Source organism: Callorhinus ursinus, unplaced genomic scaffold, assembly GCF_003265705.2.
Source record: "Callorhinus ursinus isolate GAN/ISIS: 27379988/994484 unplaced genomic scaffold, GSC_fseal_2.0 scaffold1, whole genome shotgun sequence".
NCBI lineage: Eukaryota > Metazoa > Chordata > Mammalia > Carnivora > Otariidae > Callorhinus > Callorhinus ursinus.
This window is the reverse complement of record NW_027397063.1, coordinates 121,844,334-121,868,954: the sequence shown is the minus strand read 5'-3', so window position 1 is coordinate 121,868,954 and position 24,621 is coordinate 121,844,334. Positions and strand designations below refer to the sequence as shown.

Genomic DNA, 24,621 nt, shown 5'->3' with positions numbered 1-24,621 from the left:
ACATTTGCTATAATTTTATGTATTTGAAGGTTTGTGCTGATTTGTATAAAATTAACAATTTTTAAAATAATTATTCATTCATGTTATATCAATTTAAAATTCCCATTAACTCTTTGAAAGTTGATTAGAATAGTTTTATGGAAGATACAGTAGATAACTTAGCAATCAACAAGTATAAGCTAGTTACTGAATTCTAAGTATTACAAATAGATTTCCAGAATAACAAGCTAATAACTAATTATATTCAAAGAATTTTCAACAACAGAAAGATTATCCAGATAGTAAATAAATAAGAACACATTGGGCTTAAAGTACACATTAGAGCAGGTGGATTTAGCAGATGTTTACAAACATTCTATCCAAAAGCAGCAGAATATACATTCTTCTCAAGCATACATGGAAGATTCTCCAGGATCATGTTAGGCCACAAAACAGTTTTTCATAATTAAGATTGAAATCCCATTCGGCATCTTTTCAACCACAGTGATCTGAAACTAGAAATTAAAGGAGTAAAGTTGAAAATTCACAAATATATGGGGGTTAAATATTACTGAACAACCAGTGGGTCAAAAAATAAAAGAGCAAAAAATATCTTGACAAATGAAAATACAGCATACCTAAAACTAATGGGATATGGCAAAAGCAATTCTGAGAGAGAAGTTCGTAGCAATAAATGCCTGCATTAATAGAAAAAAGAAAGAACTCAACCTGGCTTTTCACCTCAAGGAACAAGAAAAAGAAAAGCCCAAAGTTACTAGAAAGAAGAAAATAACAAAGGTCAGAGTAGAAATAAGTGAAATTTTATTTTATTTTTTAAAGATTTTATTTATTTATTTGACAGAGAGAGATACAGCGAGAGAGGGAACACAAGCAGGGGGAGTAGGAGATGGAGAAGCAGGCTCCCCACTGAGCAGGGATCCTGATGTGGGGCTTGATCCCAGGACCCTGAGATCATGACCTGAGCCCAAGGCAGACGCTTAACGACTGAGCCACCCAGGCACCCCAAAATAAGTGAAATTTTAAAAACAAAAGAAAAATCAGTGAAACTAAGAGCTCATTTTTTAAAAAAATAAACAGACAAACCTTTAACTAGACTTATCAAGAAAAAGGTTAAATAAGATCAGGAGACATTCCAGCCGATACCACAGAAATACAAAGGATCATAAGAGATAATGAATAGTTATATACCAACAAATGGGACAACCAAGCAAAAATAGTTAAATTTATAGAAACATAAAACCTACCAAAATTGCATCATGAAGAAATAAGAAATCTGAACAGACCAATTACTAGTAAGGAGATAGAGTCTGTAATCAAAAACCTCCCAACAAAGACAAGTCAGGACAGATGGCTTCACTGGTGAATTCTACCAAATTTTAAAGAAGAGGATGGAACACTTCCAAACTTCTTTTTTTATGTGGCAAGTATCGCCCTGATAACAAAACCAGACAAGGATACTATAAGAAATGAAAATTATAGGCCAATATTCCTGATGAACATAGATGCAGAAATCCTCAACCAATATTAGCAAACCAAATTCAGCAGTACATTAAAAGGATCATACACCATTTTCAAGTGGGATTTACTGTAGGGATGCAAGAATGGTTCAACATCTGCAAATCAGTGAGATGCACCAGTTAACAAAATGAAGGATAAAAATTATATGATCTCAGTAGATGCAGAAAAAACATTTGACAAATTCAGCATCCATTCATGAGAAAAACACTCAACAAAGTGCTCATAGAGGGAACATACCTCAGTATAATAAAGCCATATATGACAAGCCCACAGCTATCAACATACGCAATTGGTGAAGAGCTGAAAACTTTTTCGCTAAAATCAGGAGCAAGATGTAGATACCATTCTCATTACTTTTACTCAGCATAGCCCTAGAAGTCCCAGCCAGAGCAATTAGGCAAGAAAAAGAAATTAAAGGCAATCCAAATTGAAAAGAAGTGAAACTGTCTCTATTTATAGATGACATATTATATATAGAAAACTGTAGACTTCGCCAAAAAACTGCTAGAACTAATAAACTGAGTAAAGTTTCAGGATACAGAATCGATATACTTAAATGTGTTGCATTTCTTTCTATACATTGATAATGCACTATCAGAAAGAGAAATTAAGAAAACAGTCCCATTTACAGTTGCATCAAAAAGAATTAAAATAGCTAGGAACAAATTTAGTCAAGCAGGTAAAAATCAGTACACTGAAAACTAGTAAGACATAATGAAAGAAATTGAAGAAGATAAAAATAAATGGGAAGATATTCCATGCTCATGGATTGGAAGAATTAATATTGTTAAATGTCTGTACTACCCAAAGCAATCTACAGTTTCAGTGCAGTCCTTTTGAAAATTCCAATGGCATTTTAACAGAAGTAGTAAAAAACAGTACTGAAATCTGTATAGAACCACAAAGACCCCAAATAGTCCAAACAATCTTGAAAAAGAACAAGGCTAGAAACATCACATTTTCTGATTTCAAACTATATCACAAAGCTATAGTAATCACACCAGCATGGTATTGGCATAAAAACAGACACATATATCAGTGGAACAAAAAGAGAGCCCAGAAATAAACCTATGTATATATGATAATTTGTGACAAAGCCAAAAATATGCAGTGGGTTAAGGACAGTCTCTTCAGTCATTGGTGTTGGGAACATTGAACAGTCACATGCAAAAAGTGACACCAGATCACTATCTTACACCATACACAAAAATCAACTCAGAATGGATTAAAGACTTGAATGTAAGACCTGAAACCATAAAATTCCTAGAAGAAAACATAGGGGATAAGCTCCTTGATATCAGTCTTGACAGTGATTTTTTTTGCATTTGACACCAGAAGCAGAAATAACAAGCAGGACGGCATTGAACTAAAAGACTTCTTCAGTACAGCAAAAGAAACCAACAAAATGAAAAGGCAACCTACAGAATGGGAGAAAATATTTGCAAATCATATATCTGATAAGGGGTTGATATCCAAAATATAGAAAACTCTCACAAATAGGTAACAAAACAATCAATCTAATTAAAACTTGGGCAGAGGAACTGAAGAGACATATTTCCAAAGGAGACATACATATGGCCAACAGGTGTATGAAGGTGCTTAACATCACTATTCATCAGGGAGATGGAAAGCAAAATCACAATGAGATATCACCTCACACTTGGTAGAATGGTTTTTATGAAAAATACAAGAGATAAAAAGTATTGGCAAGGATGTGAACAAAAAGGGAACCCTTGTGTACTCTTGGTAAGAATGTAAATTGGTACAGCTGCCATGGAAAAAGTTCCTCAGAAAATTGAAAATGGAACTACCATGGGATCCAGCAGTTCCAATTCTGAGTATGTATCCAAAGGAAATGAAATCACTATCTCAAAGAGATATCTGCACTCCCATATTAGTGGTAGCACTATTCACAATAGCCAAGACATGGAAACAACCTAAGTGTCAATGAATGGATAAAGAAGTTGTTATTTGTGTATATATATAATATGGAATATTATTCAGCCATCAAAAAGATACCTTGTCAGTCTTCCAGCAACATGAATGGACCTTGAAAACATTATGCTAAATGAAATAAGTTAGAGAAAGATAAGTAATGCATGATCTCACTTACATCTGAATGTAAGTGAATCTGAAAAGTAAGTAAGGGAATCTGAAAAAACTGAACTCCTAAAAACAGAAGAGCTTCGTGGTTGCCAGGAGTGGGGGAGATGTGTAAGGGCAGTCAAAAGGTAACAGAATTCTAGTTTATAAGATAAGTAAGTTCTGGGGATTTAATGTGCAGCATGGTAGCTATAGTAAACAATATTGTGTATTTGAAAGTTACTAGGAGAGTAGATCATCAAAGTTCTTTTCACACAGCAAAATTTTTAACTATGTGATGTGATGGATATTAACTAAACTTACAATTTTTCACAACATATATGTATCAAATCATGTTGTACATTTTAAACTAATACAGGGTTACGTCAAGTATATCTCAGTAAAACTGTGAAAAAAAGAATATCACTCAGAACAGTAGTCTTCAAACAGTGTACTTCAACTTTATAAAAGTAGACTTTAAGTTTGAGTAGTGGTGCTTCGAGGGTTCTACTTAAATTTGGTGTGAATGCTATGGTTGCTAAGGCCCAGGTTAGACACTTATTTCAAATTCTGCCTCTACCACCAACCTTATATTGAATGAATTTTTAATAAGTTTAGTTAGAAATTAGAATTTAATCTAGGTTTTTGACCTAATCGAGTCTCTAGATCAAGAAGAGAATGAAATTACATGGAGAGGAAAGTAGGCAACAAAATTAGGCTAATTTGTTCTTGCTAGCAGCAAAAATGGGTAGTGTAGAAACTTCAGGGTAGATTGCTCCTGCCTTTCATATTAATTATTAGTGACATTTTATAATAGTGATTAGGTTAACCTTAACTGGTGTCATCTTAAGAAAATTAAGCAATATGAAGTAATCTCCATTGAGCACTTGCATTATACCAAAATCATGATATGCTTCAATAAAAACACAATAAATACTGTAATTTTGTATTATAAAAACTACTTTGGTATCTATGGCAAGGTTATCTGTTGCTGCAATATTTCTCTAAAATAGAAAACGAAGAAGATAAAAAGGTTGACATCAGTCTATAGAGTCATGTCCTTCCATGTTCATGTTTCAGGTTTTGATTGTTTTCTGACTTCCTGTGATGAGAAATTAGGAAACCATGTTCTCTAATTTGTTCCAGTCTTGTGTTTTCATTTTTTTTTTTAAGATTTTTTTTATTTATTTGACAGAGAGAGAGACAGCGAGAGAGGGAACACAAGCTGGGGGAGTGGGCGAGGGAGAAGCAGACTTCCCACGGAGCAGGGAGCCCGATGCAGGGCTCGATCCCAGGACCCCGGGACCACGACCCAAGCCGAAGGCAGATGCTCAACAACTGAGCCACCTAGGCGCCCCTTGTGTTTTCATTCTTAAAAATTACGACTTTACATTCTATTTTGTAATCAGAAATCCCACTGTTTTCACACGCACCCCAGTCCTTATTCATAGCTTCTCTAGCCCCAAGTTTTTTATTTTTATTTATCTCTTGGTTGAATAGACATCATTATCAAGTTTTTGGAGGGTTGGGTTTTGTTTTAATATTTAGTAAGAGCTCATGGATGTCATATTCTTATTTGTTTGAGATTGTTGCCTTTTTATTTAACTGAAGGGTAGATTGGCTAGTTAAAAAATTCTTGATTCACACTCTTTCCTCTCAACTTTATAGATGTTACTCCAATGTCTTCTAGCATTGAGTGGGAGTCTTGGATTAGGCTCTTCTCTCCTTACCATTTCTGTTCTCCCCCCCCGCCCCATACCACCCTCCACTACCATGGTCACTTCTTTTCTGCCTGGATGCCTGCAGGATTCAATTCTTTATCCCTAAAATTCAGTACTAACTTAGGCTAAATCTATTGATTATTTTTGCTGGGACATAATGTGAGCGTGCATTTTTAGTTCTGAAATTTAGATTTTTATATCATGTATATTTTACATTAAACCTTTGAATATTTTATTTCCATGTTTTTCTGTCAGTAAATTTTTCTACCATATGTTTTTCTGTGAGCTTTTCTCTGAATTGTAGTTTTGTCTCTTCCATTTAGTTTTGGTTATTGCCTTATGCCTGTCCTTCATTCATTTATCAAATATTTAATGAGCATGTCTGTATCAGGCACTATTCTAGGTGCTGTGGGTGAAGCAATGAATAAAATAGATGGAAGTCCCAGCCTTCGTGGAGTTTATGTTTTGGTGGGGGAGATAGTAACAAGTTAATATACATAGCTTGTCTTGAGGTGATAATTGCTATGGGAAGATTAAAGGAATATATGTTGGGTGGGGATCAGTTGCTGTTCTATATTAGATCATCAGAAAAGAGTACATTTGAGCAGATAACCGAAGGATGTGAGGAAGCAAGCTTTGCACACCAGGCAGGTATTTGGAGGAAACTGAGAGAATAAGAACAAACACCATGAAGTGGTAGCATGTTTGGAGGCAAGTGAAAAGGACAGTAAGAGATGAAATAGAGGAGGTGGCAAGGTTCCAGATCATGTGTGGCCTTGTAGGCTTTGGCAAAGACTTGTTTTGGTCCTTAAAGTGACATGTAAAACCAAAGGCGAGTTTTGAGTGGCGTGACATGGTCTGACTTGGGTTTTTAAAGATTCACTCTGGTTGTGGTTCAGTCTTAGCTGTGTTTTAAATTGTGTTTACTCTGCTTTTTGTTATTTCTAGGCTTTTATCTGTAATCGTTTTATTTTCCTTTTTTTCTTTCCTGATCTCTGCCAGCCCTCGTCTCTTGGCATTGTCTTGCCTCTATCTTCAAACTCTTTGAGATCTCTCCTCAGCGCTTACTCTCTCTGAATTTGTGTATAGAGAGTAGTTTGCAAATTCATCCTCTCCTTTCCTGGGATAATTTCTTTCAGATATACCTGTTAACTGTATTTTACTCAGTTTACTCTGCTCCCATATATTTTTCCTTTTGTCCTGTGCTGGATCCTTACATATCTTTGAAGAATTTGCTTCTCTCCAGAATAGTTATTTGGTAATGAATAGAGTAGGGAGGGGCAAAAAGTGAGCATTAGTTAGGTTTGTCTGTTCCAGTAGTTCTCAAACTAAATGGGTTTTCTCTCAGTCTAGGAGAATAGTTTCTTTTAGTTCTTGGTGTACTATGTGTAGTTGGGGCACTTGGCAGCTCCTTAGATCACAGAGTCTTAGGTAATGATCTGCTGGTATTTGGCCCTTTCCCTCCATCTTCAGCTGGGTCAAAAATAGTAAAGATTCATGGTTGGTTCTTCCTTTAGCACTACCCCACTTTGTTCTTCTTTATTATAAAGTTAGAGTTCTATGGATCAACAGCTCTAGATCATCTAAGATATTGTTAGAAAGGGATTCTGGGACACAGCAGAGAAAAAGGGACAGATATACATGCACACAAAAACATTCTTTTAGAAGGACTCAGTAACCTTCCCAGAATCTGAAGAAGCTTCACTTGATTGGGTATCCTTCCTTGTTTTGGTATAGATTTCACTGTATTTGTTAAAAATTTTCATAGTTTGGTTTGCAGTTACAGCTGTTTTGTTGTATTGAGGATGGTATTTCTCCACATTCTCTTTTATATTTTTGTGAGGTTTTTTTCTTTTTAAGAGTGAAACTACTCTCTTTAACCTGCAGTCCAGGACTAAATTCAGTGAAAATGATATGTTTACACATGATGCAGCTCCAGGACTTTTGGATGAGAGGTATCATTTGTGACATATTATATGTAATCAAACAAGTGAATCCTTCCATAGAGTCTATAGTCACACTAGAATCTAGTGTAATTAACTTCACAATTATTGATTGGGGTAAAATAATAAAAGGAAATTGTGTTTACTGTATCTCAAATACTATGCTAAATTTACTTTTTCACTCTTAACTCTGTGAAAGTGTTATTATGGATAGGGAAACTAAGGCATGTAGAGATTTAATAACTGGCCAAAAGTTACTCTGCTATAGTCTCTTGCTCCCCTCTATGCTCCCCTCCCCCCCTGCCGCCAGCACCCCCCCCCCCAGCAAATTTGGGTAGACAATTACTTTTATTGAAGAACTTCTGTTTTAAAGACTGAATTTTCTGGCTACATGAGTATAGATACTTTTATGGGAGCTATTCATTTAATGTTTGTATTTAAAACCATAGGTTTAGCAGTACCTCAGACTGTTTCCTTTATGTGGTTAAGTGGTTAAATGACTGTGTTGTGTAAGGCATTAGTCAAAAATTCATTTATCAGTCTGTTTTAGAAAATAATAGCCCTTAAAAAGGAAATACGAATGTTATGTATTAGGAATTAAACCTAAAGTATGTGACCCTTGAAAACCTTCAGTGCTGGTATATTAGTTTGCTAGGACAACCATAACAAAGTACCACAAGTTGAGTGATTTAAACAACAGAAATTTATTTTTTCACAATTCTAGAGGTTAGAAGTGTGGAGATCAAGGTGTTGCAGCATCAACTCCTTCTCAGGGCTGTGAGGGAAGGAACTGTTCTAGGCCTCTCTCCTTGGCTTGTGGATGATCACCTTCTTTTTGTGTCTTTCATCTGTACTTGTCCGTGTCTAAATTTCTTCTGCTTGTAAGGATATCAGTCATACTGGATTAGGGCCGACCTTAATTACCTCGTTTTAACTTAATTACCTACCTCTGTAAAGACCCTATTTCCAAATAAGATCGCTTTCTGAGGTGCTAAGGTTAGGACTGCAGCATATGAATTTGGGAAGGGTGTTGGGGAGACAGTTCAACCCACAGTATCTGGTGTCCATAACACCATCTTAAATGATACAATGCAGCAGCAGCTGTCCACACACCCGCCCCCCCCCCCCCCCCCCCCCCCCCCCCCCCCGCCGCATTGCAGGTGGAAAAGTGGAAATGTAGTTGCTTTTTGCTTATTCCACTCCCAGCCTGAAAACAGAATCTGAAGCTTTTGCCATTACTTTTGGTAGGCAGCCAAAGGAAAGCATTATTTCCAGTTTGAGAAGAGTAATGAAAGTATTTGGCTCCTAGCTCAGTTCACTGGACATGGACCGTCTCCTCTGAGGCTTAGGAGTAGAGAAGAGAACTATTCTCTGCAAGGAGAAGTTTTAGAAAATTATTAGGGGGACTGCTTATAATTATTATAAACACCTGTGGAAATAGAAATAACTTTAATAGTATCTACTATCAAGTCCTTAGCCTAGATCAGAGGTCAAAAGACATTTTATGTAAAGAGCCAGACAGACATCTGGCAAGTACTTAATTCTACAACTCTATAATGTGAAAGCTACATAGTTAACACTTTCAGTGAATAGGTGTAGCTGTATTGCACTAAAACTTTATTTACAAAATAGATGGCTGGCAGTCTGTGGACTGTAATTGAAGACACCCTGGTATAGATTATAAAAGATGCTACCTTATCTACTTAATGTTAAGGTAGGGCAAGGTATTTAATAAGTATGAAATAATTTATTCTGGGTACCTATTTCAAAATAGGATAGAATGTTCTAATAGGAAATGGATCATACAGATCACTTGGCACAACCTTGTTTTACTGATAACTTAGTTTCAAAACTCAAAGAATTGGCAGATCTTGTTGATTAATTAGATTAAGGAGAAAACAGATGAGTTGAGACCTAGAGTTAAATGAGATGCTCCTGATTTGAGTTTCTGACTCCTGAAACCCATTTTGCAGAAACAGGAGCTCCCTGTGTTATTTCAACCTGGGGCCCATCCTCCCTCGCTCTCTGCCCCCACTTCCCCATATACACACACAAGGCACAGGAGGCAGAGATTGATTAACAACATGAAGGTCTAGGCTCTGGGGAACAGCCCCAGCTCACACAGCATGCTATTACAGAGCCATTATTAGATCATAGGTGCTGCTCCTGGGCTCCTTCCACTACTGCCTGTCTCCTCACAAGTCCAGACTTCTCTTCAGCTGCATGGTTTTCTAGAGCCCAGAATAGACTAATGTAAGTAAATCAGATTATTTATTTATATTAGAGTTTTAAGCAGACTCTGCACTGAGCATGGAGGTGGACACAGGGCTTGATCTCACAACCCTGAGATTACTACCTGAGCTGAAACCAAGAGTCAGATGCTTAACTGACTGTGCCACCCATGTGCCCCAGATTTTTTATTTTTTTAAATTATTTTCTTGTTGATCTTCAGATGAGCTAGACATTGACCTAATTCTGGAAATCTTACCTTAATTTTTTTCTTTCAAAAACTGTCAGTACATTTTTATATGTATGAATTATTAAATGAAAAGACTGGGTGAGAGGAAGCTGGTTATCTGAATTTTTCTATATAATCTAATGGTGATATCAAATGGATACAACCTATTTGGGTTACCCTACAGTTGTTTTTTGCTTGTTTTTTTTTTTTTCTTTTTGCTTTCAACATTTCAGAAATCTTAATTACATCTCTACTCTGGAAGATGAATCTAAATTCAGATATTTGAAGTGGCATACGTGCTGGCTGCTTATCATCTTAAGGGAGAGCTCATGGATTTCCCTTATACATGGATTTGTGGGGGGGAGACTAGTAAAGAAAGTATTTGATACACAATTGGGCATAGCTATCTTGGATTTAATGAGATGTGCTCCTAGCACTTGAGAGGTTTTCTGAAAATATTGGTTTGTAGTAGTTATCAGTATATCATCCTTAAATTGCTATCTTAATTGTCTTCAATTTCTCAGCAGTGCTTCCTCTTTACCTGAGGGTCTCCCAGTAACCTAACTTCAATAATTGGGATGGGGCTGCTATCTTACATTTTCTTCATTTTTAATGATTAGGAAACAGTAAAGAAATTAATCTTTTCTTGGTGACTTAAGATCATCCTTATAAACTACAGATATTATACTCTGCCATGTACAAAGTATGTGATGTTTCCATCAGAGCTATTAACATTTGATTTTCTCTGTTCCAAGACTTTTATGTTTTAAGTCGGTATGATTTTTTCCCTTTCTCCATCATCATTGTTAGCCTTTGTTGCTGGTTTTCAGCTGTTAGACTGGTAAACTTTACTCTGGAAATACCTTTTTCATTACTGGAATGACTTTGTAGCTTGTGTTTATGAATATACAGATAATTTTGGAGCTGTCTAGAGCAAAAATCTGGTTATCTTCAGAATTCACATGAGATGAGCTCTGGGAGCCTGGACATCTGAAGTGTGCCACCATGTTTGTTGCTCTTATGCCATTTTTCATTTTATAGCCAGCTGTCACTCTTGTACATTGCTATGCCATATTTGTTAATATGTAAAGTGTATACTAATTAATGGATGTGGGCAGGGGAGATATTTGTTCTGTTGGTGTCCTTAGAAATAGATCAACTATTTCTTGTATACTTGACCGTTAGTTTACAAGGAATTAAAACATTTGATTAGTGCTGTGTGATTTAACAAAAGATAAGATGAGTGCCTTCTGGAAAGATTATGATCAGATGTCTAGAATCCTATGGTGCTGATCTTCCTGGGGATAAGTATCTTTCAGTTCTAAAAAGGATAAGCCATTTTTTTTTTAATCACATCATCTGTTACATTAGTACCAACTAGTAGTATTTTGTGTCCTCAGTAAACCATTAGTGGATTCTTTGTTGTAGTCACTCATGTTTTTTGATAAATTAACTTTCAATTTGTTATTAAAATTTGTTATTAAAAGTGAAGAGACTAATTAATTAATTATCATAACTTAAAATGGAAGAATGAAACCAGCAGGGTCTTTTACTTTAGGCTGCCAAATGGGCATCAAAATTAGATTTTCTTTCTTTAACCATGTATCTGATAATCTATGTTCATAAGAAAGACAAAGCTATCTTTACTGTCTACCTAGTCACTTTCCATTTCTCTTTGCACTTGAAGCCAAATTCTTGGAATTTTTTTATGGCCACTCCTTTTATTCCTTCTTAAATACATTCCTTTCTTTTTTTTTAATAAGTAGTATTTCAATTTTATTTAAAATAGGTATATTTAAAGGTATGTGGTATACAGTGAAATTGCCTTTCTATCCCAGTCCCCTATTACCCAATTCTCATTGTACCTCACCACCTACACAAATGCATAGGCAACCACTGTTATTAATGTCTTAGTGTTCTTTCAGGGTTTCCTTATGCATATAATGCAAATATGAATAAAGATACTTATACTTACCTCTTCCATTTTCTACATAAAATTAAAGAACATTACTCATCCAGTTCTCACTGCTTTTTTCACTTTTTTTCCCTCAGATCTTTATGAGCTCATAAAGATTCTTCTCAATTTTTGTGACAGCCACATTCCATTTTCTTGTTAATTAACACCTGGAATCACACTTAATAACCCTTCCCATTTGCTGAAGACCTATTATCAGACCTCATTCTTTTCTACCTTTGTCTATCCAAAGTACTATTTCTAAGTGAATCACTACCTTTCAGGCCTTAATGCCAGGATTTGCCCTTCTACTATGCACATAAACATTGTAGAAAGAGGTGCAAGGATTATGGAGAATCTTTGAAGTTCCAAGCAAAGAAATGGGAGAATGAAACAGCCAGAGCCTAGCTTCGATATTGTCCCTTTATCATTTCTGAGGACTCCAACCTTCTAACCTATATGCATTTCAAATATTTGCAGTATCCACATTCTACCTTTTACCCAGAACAAATGCTGACTTCATTGTGGTCTCACAGTCTATGTTTTAACCATCTTGGTCTCCGAAGAGCCTAGCAGGTAGTTGTTCACGTTTATTACATAAATATACCACTCTCTCTAGCTATTTCTTTATTCTGCTTGCTTTCTTTCTCTTTCTGCTATTTCTTTCTCCCAAAGCCTAATTGAGCAATCGTGAAAGCTCTCATATTGGTTAATTCTTCCAGTGTCCTCACTGTCACTGCTCAGGAGTTCAGTTACTCTCAGAATTTCAACTGCTACATTTGTGAATGATTTTATACACCTGCATTTCATATCATTTTTCTCTCAGGTTCAGGACTTTTAAATCTACTTCTAACATAACTGTGTTGTATGTTTATTACGTTAACCTTTGTAACAGGGCATTAGGAGATCTGCTCTATAGATGAAGAAACTTTTGTTCAGAGGGATCACACAACTAGTTAGGAACCCATAGCTAGTAGTTGTTAGAGCTGTGACTCAGAGTCACTGCACTTGATTATTCCCTGGAACCTCCACTCAAAACATGGAATGCAAACATTAGGACATCTGAATTCTAGCCTTGCTTCTACCATACTGGACTTCAATGTTAAGCTATTCTCTGTGCCTGTGTTTCATCATCTAGAAAATGAGGAGGTTGGACTAGATATCTAAAGCCCTTTCACACCAGGCAGTTGTGATCCTGGATATAAATCTAGGGTTGCTTATAGTGTAAGACTCTTCACCAGTTTCTCTGTACTTTTAAGAGCCAGTGCTGTTTCTCTCTGCTTCGATATACACTAACCCTACAGTTTGGTTGCTGCTTCTGTTTGGGGTTTAGGTACCAAATCAGTGGATTTTATGTAGGCAATAGATGCTACCCCCCCAAATTTAATACATTTTTGTCTTACTAAATGCATTTATATTCGTTAAGGATAATTTTTGTCCATTGACTCAATGATTTTTAAATAACTGTATGTAGTTGATTTTTTAAAAATTCTTTAAACCTTTAGGTATAACCCAGAAAGACATATGGGTTTGTTCATTTCTTTCTTTCTCAATTTTTTTCCTAAGTCTATAGCCACTGTATCCATTTTACACAATAACTTTATAGTACTAGTGCACTTTTAATCCTCATTGGAGAAATATTTTGGTATTATATTGCTTTATAACACAATGCATTCATTAATAAAGAAATGTAATGAAGACTTTGTAATGGTCTGCATTTTACATAGGAATATTCTTATTTATTTGAGTTTTTCAAGACACATTCTAAAATGGGGCCTTATTTTTACTGTAATATGCTCTGTATAAAGGTGCTTTTCTAGCCTACATATAAAATGATGTTTCTTTTATTTTTAATAAAAAGAGCTAATACCTTATTGGATAGTTTTGTTTTGTAACTTAGTAGTAACTTATGAGCAGAAAGTATAAAAAATAAAGTACTACTTTTTCAATTGTTAATTATCCAATTTGGACTATATATAACTAATTCAGGAGATTTATTTAAAATATTTTATGCAAAATATTTCAATTTATTTTTTTCTTCTTGTTGCAGGAGCTAGAGTTAATGCCAAAGACAGCAAATGGTTGACACCTTTACACAGAGCAGTTGCATCTTGTAGTGAGGTATGAAATTTCTTTTAGTAAATATATTGTATATAAAAGCATTAAGCAGGCTTGCCTGTGAGCCTGTATTCAAATTCTGTGTTTTCAAAAGAAGGAAAAAGCAACTGAAAATACCTAGACTGGTTAATTTACTTTAAAATTTGTACAGACCAAGTTAACTGTTCCCATTTCTCTTTTGTGACAAAGTTCTCTTGGAGAGTCTGAAGTGCAGAGAGTAGAAAACCCTCCTTATATATGCCCTACAAGAGAGATTATTTTCTATACCTATAAAATCCTCCTCAGTCTTTTCTTTCCAGACATGCTGCAAAGGTTCTGCTGACCATGATCAAGAAATAATAATCTCAGCAGTATGTAACAGTTCATTGAAATATTGTTTAAACACTGAAATTAACTTCAAAAACATGATGTGATCTCACATTTTACCAGTTCTAAATATACAACCTAAAATGTTAGGTGTCTTATGGGGAAGAACAGTTTCTTATTTTATAACCCTGTGTATGATTTGTTCTTCAAGATAACTGACATTTTTGGAGAACATTCATTTTTATGTTTTTCATATCTTCCAGTCCTCATGACACCCTTGTAGGATAGATATTTCGAGGGAGTTGTAGTTAATGATTTGCCATAAACCACTCAACTTTTGAGTAGCAGAGATGGAATGAAAACCTGGACCCTCTTTTTTGTCATCTTACTCTCTTTCTAAAATGTATTAGGTGCATTTTACAAAAGCATTGTGCCCAAGGAGCTCTTGCCTCTTCATTCTTCTTTGTATTCCTCGTTGTGAATGTCTTGAACCCAGAACCAATGAAGAGAAGTAGGGGCAGAGTGGCTGGGAAGGATTTCAGACCCTGAGATGTGACAGGCAGTGTTAGCTGTAGCCTCCTACTTGGAAGGAGGAGAGAGGGAACAGTGGGTGGTGTGCTGGAGCACACATCTTACCTTAGATCTGGGTCCGTGGTGTGCTCTAGCTGTTGAAATGTGGAACTTGGATCTGGAGAAACTGGCTACACTAGCTGTGTGATCTTAGGCAGATCTGGGGATTATCATGAAAACTAAGACATTAACCAAAATACTTTGAACTCTGAAATTCCATGGGAATAATTGGTGGTTAGCCCTCTTGTAAAGAGTTTCTATAAACAAGGGCAGTTAAGGAAGATAAACATTACTGTCTTTGGAACCTATTAATAAGTTAGACCTAACCATTTTTTAGTATGACTCTTGGGAATGTGATTATTAAAATTGGTGTTTTGCCAAATTAAGTCATAAGAAGGAACACTTTGTATATTTGTAGAGATTGTGAAACAGACAAAAAATTCTTAAAGAAAATAATTAATGGTAGAGGAAGATGACAGGTTCTTCCCAAAATCTTGACAGCTGATTTTTTAAAACTGTGTACTTAGCCTGAGCTGTAGGATAGAAAGCAGTGATCTTAAGAAGTTTCTTAAGTCTGCTTTCATCCTAAAAATTACTGGGCTGTGTAGTATTACTCTTTTGCAGGAAACCTAGTCAAGATTATCAGTTTCACCCATGTTCTTTTAATTTTTTCTATTACATCCTCAGAGCAAAAGAGAGTTGTACTTAATTTCATTTAATAAGAAAATATAGCCACATAGGGGTATGGAAAAGACAGAATTTTAGGCAGCTTTGCTTTATGTTTTTGAGATACCATGAGAGAAGTAAACCCTACAGAGGATGATCAGAGTGACTGTTTTCTCAATTCTCCAAGGCCTTTGGAAGCTAACACCATTGTAGAGCATAGTGGAGAAGTTTAATTCATCACAGAGAGGATGCCTTAGGTCTAATTCCCTCACTGTACCTAGGCTGAGAAAGGCTGCTTCTGGTTATATATCCTGAGCTCCTCCACTCTCCCTCAGTGACATGGTTTCCACACACTTCATCATCTTGGCTGGCTGACTTGTTTCATCACCAGAGATTTGTGACTTCCATTCTTCTAGTGGAGTGTACAGTTCAGCTCCCTGTAAATGCGGAGTATTCTGAATAAATTGATTTCTGAGTATTAGGACTTTGTGTGTGTGTGTGTGTATGTGTGTTTTGGTTTTTCTTTGCTTGTTTTTTTAAGAAGCCACATCACACTGCTAGATCCTCTAGAAGATACACATTTACTTTTTTAACTTAACTCTAGGAATTACATTTTAGTTCTATCAAGACACTGAGTTTATATTATCACATGAGATAGTAATAGCCCATCCAGCTATTAAAGTTTATTTGCAAATGTATTAGCCCTTCTTTTTCCTGTGCCTGACTTCAGATCAATGGTAAGAATTGCTAAAAAGGCAGAGCCACAGACAGCTAGTGCTGTACAGACTCTTCTAGATTGACCCCAAGCTATGAATAAATACTCTTTAGATAAAATTATTTAACCTTTTGTCATCACCCCATATTTCATAATCTTATTAAAATCAGTGTCCTGGGATATTTTCTTAGCTGTTTTTTCAAAGTCAAGGTACATGTGCAGCATTTCTTATATATACATAGCATCTAATAATGGAAAAATTGCTATTGAGGTTACTATGGTAATTACCATTAGTAAAACCATGTATACCCTTTATTATCCTTATATCATTTTCTCAATGATTATGATGTGCTGATAATATGATCTAGAATTTTATTAGGTTATGACATCAGGCTCATTGATTTGCAATTTCCAGAAATTTGCCTGTTTAGGGGCACCTGGGTGGCTCAGTCTGTTAGGTGTCCGACTCTTGATTTCAGCTCAGGTCATGATCTCAGGGTTGTGAGATCGAGCCCTGGATCAGGCTCCACATTGGGCGTGTAGCCTGCTTAAGATTCTCTTCTTCCCTCTCCATTCCCCCTCCCCACTCTTGTGTGCTCTCTCTAAAAAGAGAGAGAAAGAAAGAGGAAGTGAGGGAGGGAGGAATTTGCCTGTTTGATTTGGTTTAATGTCTCCCATCTGTATATTTGTTTTTTCTGAATTTTTAAAGATCACTGCTATTGTGATCTGACATACTGTTCTGAGCGGTAAATGGTGGATAGATTAGTTAGTTTGGGTTGCCATAACAAAATATTATAGACTGGCTGGCTTAAACAACAGAAATTTATTTTCTCATAGTCTGGAAGCTAGAAGTCCTAGATCAAGATCTAGCAGAGTCCATTTCTGATGAGGGCTCTCTTTTGGGGTTGCAAATTGCTACTTCTCATTGTGTCTTCACATGGTAAAGAGAAAGGGGGTATCTTTCTCTTCCTCTTCTTAAAAAGCTGCCAGTCTTATCAGATTAGGTTGCCTCTCTTTCATCTCATTTAACTTTAATTTTTTCCTAAAGACCCTATCTCCAAATACAGTTACACTGGGAGTTTAGGGCTTCAACATATGAATGGTGGGAAAACACAATTTGGTCTATAGCAGTCAACCCATGGTTCAAACATTGCTCTCTATTGATTCTAGGATCTTAGTAACTGTGTTTATAGCCTTTCTTAGGTTCCATCTTACTTCCCTTACCTACCATTAACTGGATTTTGTTTTTGCTTTTCAGTGAAACAAAAGAATAGTTTTGATTTTTCTACTTCTTGCTAATGGAACATAAGTATTCTCCAGACTTTTCAGAAGATTTAATGTATGCACTGTGAATTCCAGAGTGGGAATGAATAAGGCAAGCCTGGCATCTATAGTATGCCGTGTTTGCCTAATTTATCCAATTATAAATTCTTCATTTTGTTTTTAATTATTTTCTGGTATATCCATCAGCACACCAACTAACATTTCCCAGTATAGTGTTCATTTTATCCCCCAAGTCACAATATGCCCTTCTTGAGATGGAGAATCCTGATGGTGTGTTTGTACCACTTCCTTTCTGTATCCTTTTTCCATACTCCTTTTTTTTTTAATTGATGTATAATTTACAGTAAATGCAAAGATATTGTGTGTAGGCTTGAGTTTTGACACATGTATCCATCCATGTAACCACCCATGTAACCTTTTTCCCAGTCAAGATATGGAAGATTTCCATCACTCCAGCAAGTTACCTCATGTCCCTATGCAGTCAGTCTTCCTTGTCCCCAGAGGCAACCACCGTTCTGATTTCTTACAGCATAGAATAATTTTGCTTATTCCAGAACTTTATAAAAATGGAATCATACAGTACGTGCTCTTGTGTCTTGAATTTTTTGTTCAACTTAATATTTTTGAGAATCCTCCATATTGTGTACATTGTTTATTCCTTTTATTGCTGAGGAGTATTTCACTGTATGATGTACAACAGTTTGCATATCTGCTTTTTGGCTCTTATGAATAGAGCTACTGTGGATATTCTTGGATGGGTGGGTCTTTTTAAGTTTCTCCTGGGCAGATAACTAGAGTAGAATTGTGGGTTCTAGGGTAGGTCTCCATTTGTATCTTTGCTGGCTGACTTCCTTAGCAGATTGATAGATTACTGGGCATCTCTCGTCTTTTGTCAGTCTTGTTGAATACTTAGGGTCTTTCCCATATTTCAAACAGTTCTGATTACCTTTCATTTGAAAGGCTTAAAAAAACTATGTGTGAATCACAGATAGTAGTATTTTGTTTAGTCTTCCTTGCTACTTTACATATTGATAATTGCTTGATGCTTTTGAACACTTTTCATGGTGTTTGTTTGTTTTAAGGAAATCAAGGGTCACTGGGGTGCCTGGGTGAGACTCAGTTGGTTAAGGGCCCATCTCTTGGTTTCGGCTCAGGTCATGATCTCAGGGTTGGGAGAGTGAGCCCCATGTCAGGCTCCACGCTCAGCAGGGTGTCTGCTTGGGGATTCTCTCTCCCTATCCCTTTACCCCTCCTCCTGCTAGCTCGCACATGCTCTGTCTCTCAAATAAATAAAAATCTTAAAAATAAATAAATAAAAGAAAAAGAAAAGAAAGAAAAAACCAAAGGTCAGTATTACTAGGCTTAGTTCTGATTCTGGTCCTTTTCATTTCATGTGTACTTCATCATTCATCTGCCAAAGATAGGATTATCACTGCAAGGAGAAATTTTCACTAAGTTTAGTTCTGACTGTATTGCTTAATGTAGATAGCATACTGGAGTCCTTAGTATCTAGCCATGAGTCCAGTTTATATATGTGTTGTGAAGTTTTCATCATCTTCTGGGTGACAAATTCCTTTGGATACTAAGCTTTTAAATTGCCTTGTTAACATCAGCTTTACCAATTAGCAGTACAGCATCTATTTCTCTGTCTTTCTCTCTGTCTCTAATAAACTAGATACTAGTGATTTTTCCATTTGTAAAATATAATGTATACTAATAGTATGCTTTAAATTTTTATATATTTAATTGCAAAACAATCTATTCCTTAAAACTGTTGAAAGTACAAATTAATTATATCTTGTTATCTAGAAAAACAAGAGAAGTAGTGAATGTTTTTTGTTTTTTTTTTTTTTAGAGAGCATGGGCAGGGGGAGGGTCCGAGGGAGAGAGAGAGAGAGAGAGAGAATCCTCAAGCAGACTCCCTGCTGAGCACAGAGACTGACGGTGGGGCTCCATCTCCCAACCCTGAGATCATGACCTGAGCCAAAATGAAGAGTTGGACATTTAACCGACTGACCCACCCAGGCGCCCCTATAATTAATGTTTTTAAAGAATATTTGTCAGTATTTGTTCTTGCACATTTTGATCTTGTTTTGCCTTTAATAGGAGGACAGAAAAAGGGAATGTTTTATCTCAGTGCTTCTTATAATGGCTCTGAGTAGTCCTGCCTTAAGTCCAAAATATTTTGTTTTTTGGGTAAATTTCTACTCATTTGTAGCAGGTTCTACCAGACTTTTTATTTCCTCAGGAAATACTAGTTCCTTAATATATATACAGTTTCTAAAACTGTTAACTCGAGGCACCTGGGTGGCTCAGTCAGGTAAGCGTCTGCCTTCAGCTCAGGTCATGATCCCAGGGTCCTGAGATCGAGTCCCATATCAGGCTCCCTGCTCAGCGGGGAGCCTGCTTCTCCCTCTGCCTGCCACTCTCCTTTCTTGTGTTCTCTCTCTCTCTCTGACAAATAAATAAAATCTTTAAAAAAAATAAAATAAAACTGTTAACTCATTTGTCTTTTGTAACCTAATCATATCATATGTTTCAGGAAGCAGTGCAGATACTTTTGAAGCATTCTGCAGATGTTAATGCTCGAGACAAAAATTGGCAAACCCCTTTACACATAGCTGCTGCTAATAAAGCTGTAAAGTGCGCTGAAGCTTTGGTACCTCTTCTGAGTAATGTAAACGTGTCTGATCGAGCGGGGAGGACTGCATTACATCATGCAGCTTTTAGTGGACATGGTGAGGTAGGTGGTGGTCATTTAGACAGTGATTCTCCTTTCATCATGCCACTCCCCACCCCCAACTATTAGTGAACTTACCCTTTTTAGCCATTCAGTCCAGGGGAATAGCAAAAAAAAAAATACTTACTGGTTGTTTTTGTCTAATTTTGCCTTTAGCAAATTCTCAGACTTCATGATAAAATTCATGATATAAATTTCTCAAATTTAGAAGTTTACTTATCAAATACAACCCATGCACTTGAATTTCATGGTGAACCTGGGGAGACAAAGGAGAACACTGCCAGCTATACACAATGTGAAAAATATGTTCTGTTGTTGTGGAAAAAATAATCCAGAAAGACAGAGCATTTCATAGTGCTCCCAGAAAGATAGTAGCAAAGGAAGGCAGGGTTTGGAAAAGATTTTCTTATAGTTCATTATCAACATTTAGTCAAAAATTCTTTGGTAACAGACCATCAAAAGAAAAAAAAATTAAGAACTACATCAAAAACTAATAATGTATGGTGATTAACATAACAAAAAAATAAAAAAATTAAAATTAATATTTAGTTATACAAGCATCGCCTAATGTTAGATGTTGTCATGGCAAAGAGTGAGATTTATGTGTATATAGAAGGCTTAAGAAAGAAGAAAACACAGAGTTATAAGAACCTTTGAGGACAACTTGTCCAGTCCTTCATTTTTGTTGCAGACACAGAAACTCAAAGAGGTAAAGTGACATTCCCAAGATTCCATGGCTGAGAGCTAGTGGCTACAGTGTTTTCACTGTTTCTCTGCAACATAAAGAATCCTTGCCTTCGCTGCAGTTAAGGCCACAGATGTGTCCCTTTTTTGAAACATGGAGTGCCCTTTCCCATGGGGAAACTATTGTAAATATGGTTAGACGGACTAGAAATACTGTTCTTGATACATTATGAGGTAAGCAGACTGTGTGCAGTGACCTTCAGATCTAATCATATTATAGATAGTATATTTGTGTTTGAATTAAATTTAAGACATTTCTGGGATAAGAATGCACTTTGCATTTTAAAAACACCTTGGGCTATTAAAAGAAATAAACCTGTTGTTAAGTATTCCACCTTTAGACCTTCCAGATTTGTACTTCATTGTTCATAAAATATCAGGACACAAAGTAGCATCTTTAAAAGATACTGATACCCACTTCAATAACACCCATTGTGAATCCTTTTTTCATATTTTGTCCTATTATTTATTAAATTACATTGAAGGGTCTTCAGGGTTTAGTCTAGCTCCTTCCTTTCTACAAATGCAGAAATTCAGTGCCAGAGAGATTGAGATGAGTAGTCATCATAAGGGATATTCATGAATAGTTCTACTTCTGAATTTTGATGAAACTGTTTATTTTTATTACAGATGGTCAAACTACTCTTGTCTAGAGGTGCCAATATTAATGCTTTTGACAAGAAAGATAGACGGGCTATTCATTGGGCAGCATATATGGGTATGTACGTTTTAAATTTCATTTTCTGACATTATGTATTCAGGAAAATTTATACGTTTTAGTTCTTGCATTTGGTATAACATCTGTTTTTTAGGATAGTGGGAAGTTACACCATATCTAAATTTGCTGCCCAAGTGGAACCAGCCTGGTAGTGGGAGAGGTTTACCAAAACAGGAGCGTGTTGGGTCCTCTTCTAAAAGCTGATTGAAAATAATTCTGTTTATCTTTAAAGGAAGAGACACCCTAGACACAGGTCTGGGAAACATAATTTAAGTTGGTGTTTACTAAAAGCCCATTCTTACATCCATCCTTGTTTTTATGGGAATATTAAGGTAGAAGTTATGAAGATGCTTTTAAGAATCCTATTATTTTGGGCCATCACTGGGTTGAGTAGGCATCATCGTGTTTGATTTCTACAACAGTAATTTCAGAGAAAGAAACTAAGGCTTAGAGTATAGGTTTTTCTGTAGTAACATGATATATATGTTCTTGAAAAATCTTAGGATTTGCAAAATTGCATTCTAAAACTAACAGAGCTCATGGGAAAACAGTCTTGGGGTAGACCCAAGACCATGCGACTTTGTGACCAGAACGCTGACAAAAACATTAATTGGTTCTTGAGTGACTTGGACAGCAGAGAGCAAGCAGGTCTTGAGCTTACCTCAGGATATTTTTAAGTGCACAGAAAGAGCAGAATAGAAATATTGGCTTTTGGGTGCTAAGACCATGCATGTAGAATAAACTTCTAAGCATGGAGGAAGTAAAACCTGCCATGAACCTTGCAAGTGCTGCACGGCCAGGATTGTATGTCTGGAAGACGTGAATATAGACATTCATTTTTCAAGTTTTTTCTCTTCCTGCCAAAGGTTATAATTCTACTTCTACTATTCTGGCTCCTCTGGCTTAAGAAAAATCACATATGGACTGACCTCTTCTGTGTAATACTGGAGTCATTCCCTGATTTACCACTCATATTGCCTGATTACAAAGACATTTAGCTAGCCACCCTTCTTATAGGCGTAACTTATCCTCAGTACTCCCTGCTCTTGGTTTTGCCTTTTCCTGTCTCTCATATAAAAATAAAAGATTAAAGGAAAATTTGATGGAAGATTATTAATTTTTAAAACTATGTAAAATTGTGAAACATTATAGTGGAAGAAAATAAACGCACTCAAACCAGTTATGTAGATAACCCAACAGTCCAGGAAAATTTTTTGCCTATAGTAAAAAAAAAATGCAGCAGAATCCATATTGAATTGCAAGTCTGACCTTTAACATGAGTGTAAAGGAATATCAAAAATGAAGGTTCCTAAGGTTAACATCCTTAGCAGATGTCCCTGTTTTGAAAGCCAAAAGCTGAACATTTGGAGCTTCTTACGTTTCTCTCACATCAAATATTTGTGCCTCTAGTTATATCATGGGCAGTTTTCTTCTGTTACTTGGAGGTAAACATCCAGAAACAAGTCTCCTGTAGCATCCTAAAGTCCCCTCCTCACAACCTGTACATTTTTCATATTTTAAGTCTTGAGGGACTTTTCTGAATATTCTAGTGTACCTTATCCTTCCAGACCATTTAGGAGCAGCTGATCTGCATGATTTAAAACCATATACCTTATATTAAGAGGTTTAAACTTGAAGCAGAATGCATCAGGCCTTTTACCTCCAAAGAATTAAGACTTAACTAAGCAGCTGTTTTCATGAAATTGAAGGCCAGAGGATTTTGTGGATTGCCTCTAATTGAGCTCCCAGAATAGCTGGGTGTGTATATATCAGGAGCCCTCCTCAGATGGCTTTGTTTTCCTTGATGCACTAGATGTCGCTTTCAGGCCAGTTGTGGATTAAAAAAGATATTCCATGTTTCTTGGACCTTATTTAATTTTTGAGCATAAACATTGAGGGATTTATAATTCCCTATCTCTTTCAGCATGGAAAAAGAGGAGTAATGACACATAGCTTCTAAAACTGTTCAGCTATTCTAAGCATTCAGGATTAAAGAGAGCTAAACATGTAAAAGTAGGGAGCAATTGACTGGTCTAATAGACAACCCAGAAGTCCAGGTCATAGTCCCTTCTAGATTATATCCAGAGAATCTGTCAATATTAGTGCAAGAGACACTAAAATTACATGTAGTCTTGTACTTCCTCACAAACTTCCTTATTTGCCCTGGCCTTCTGTCCCCTGTTTGAAGTTCCCCTTACTTTTCTGTTAGGCTCTACCATTTATCCTTATGCTGTTACTGAATTATCTGTCAGTGGTTCAGAGCGACACCTCTTTCCCCAAAGAGTTGATCATTTCCTCCTCCCTACCCCATGTTTGCTGTGACCATGAACCTCTATTAAGATCCCGTTTACACATTCATCTTTCCTGTCACTTCAGTACTTTTAGCAATATCCAGCCAAGTTCTTCCTCCAATCACCTTACTATGATGACTTTGACATAGAAGGTGCTGAATAAATATTAATTACCTTGATTAGCAACTCATATTATTTCTTCTTAAAGCAGTGCATAACTTTAATAAATTTGAAGTGGTATTTTTTTCTCCTTTCCTTTTTGTAAAAACTTACAATTCTGAACACAGCTCATTTTACTTTTTTTACACGTTAATGAAGAAAAGAAAAATGTAGGGAATTTTCCAAGTAAAATTATGTATGCCATGCATGTCTAATGGATGCCATTTTCTAAAACTACACAAAGGTGAATTAAATGAAACCTAGTCGTCTTGGTAGCATCAGTCTATAAATTGACAAGGAAGACACATACTTGTTCTGGCCAGGGTCCACCTAGGTAGAACAATATCATTTATTTCATTCTAGAGCTTTCTTCCCGTTTTTCTTCTAAATAAGTCACCCCAAACTGGCTGTAGAGAAGCCTCTTTTTTCATTTTCAGTGGTCCAGTAAAGGAATTTATCCATATTTCTGAAATGTGCTTAAATAAATATTTGTCAATTTTAAGATTGTAAATTTGCCTATGCATAGCTCCTTTCCAAATAAAGTTTTATTGATATTCATACTTCCTGGAATCTACTAGTTTATACACACAATTAATATGATCTGTGTCATTTACTTAAGAATGATGTATTGGTT

At 36.1% G+C, this 24,621-nt stretch overlaps 1 protein-coding gene across 8 annotated transcripts in view; it reads left to right on the top strand.

Moving 5' to 3' along the window:
- Positions 1–24,621, top strand: part of ANKRD28 (ankyrin repeat domain 28) — a 209,888-nt gene that overhangs the window by 115,103 nt on the left and 70,164 nt on the right. For 4 of the 8 annotated variants that reach the window (XR_012380635.1, XR_012380634.1, XM_025882577.2 and 1 more), the window contains exons 4-6: positions 13,727–13,797; positions 19,878–20,078; positions 21,450–21,537. Coding sequence is in view for 6 of the 8 variants with exons in the window: in XM_025882577.2 (XP_025738362.1) it covers positions 13,727–13,797; positions 19,878–20,078; positions 21,450–21,537 (360 nt within the window). In the remaining 2 variants the exon portion in view is untranslated. The remainder of the gene's footprint in view (positions 1–13,726; positions 13,798–19,877; positions 20,079–21,449; positions 21,538–24,621) is intronic. The other 4 variants (XM_073900380.1, XM_025882591.2, XM_073900386.1 and 1 more) reach the window with 1 other exon arrangement.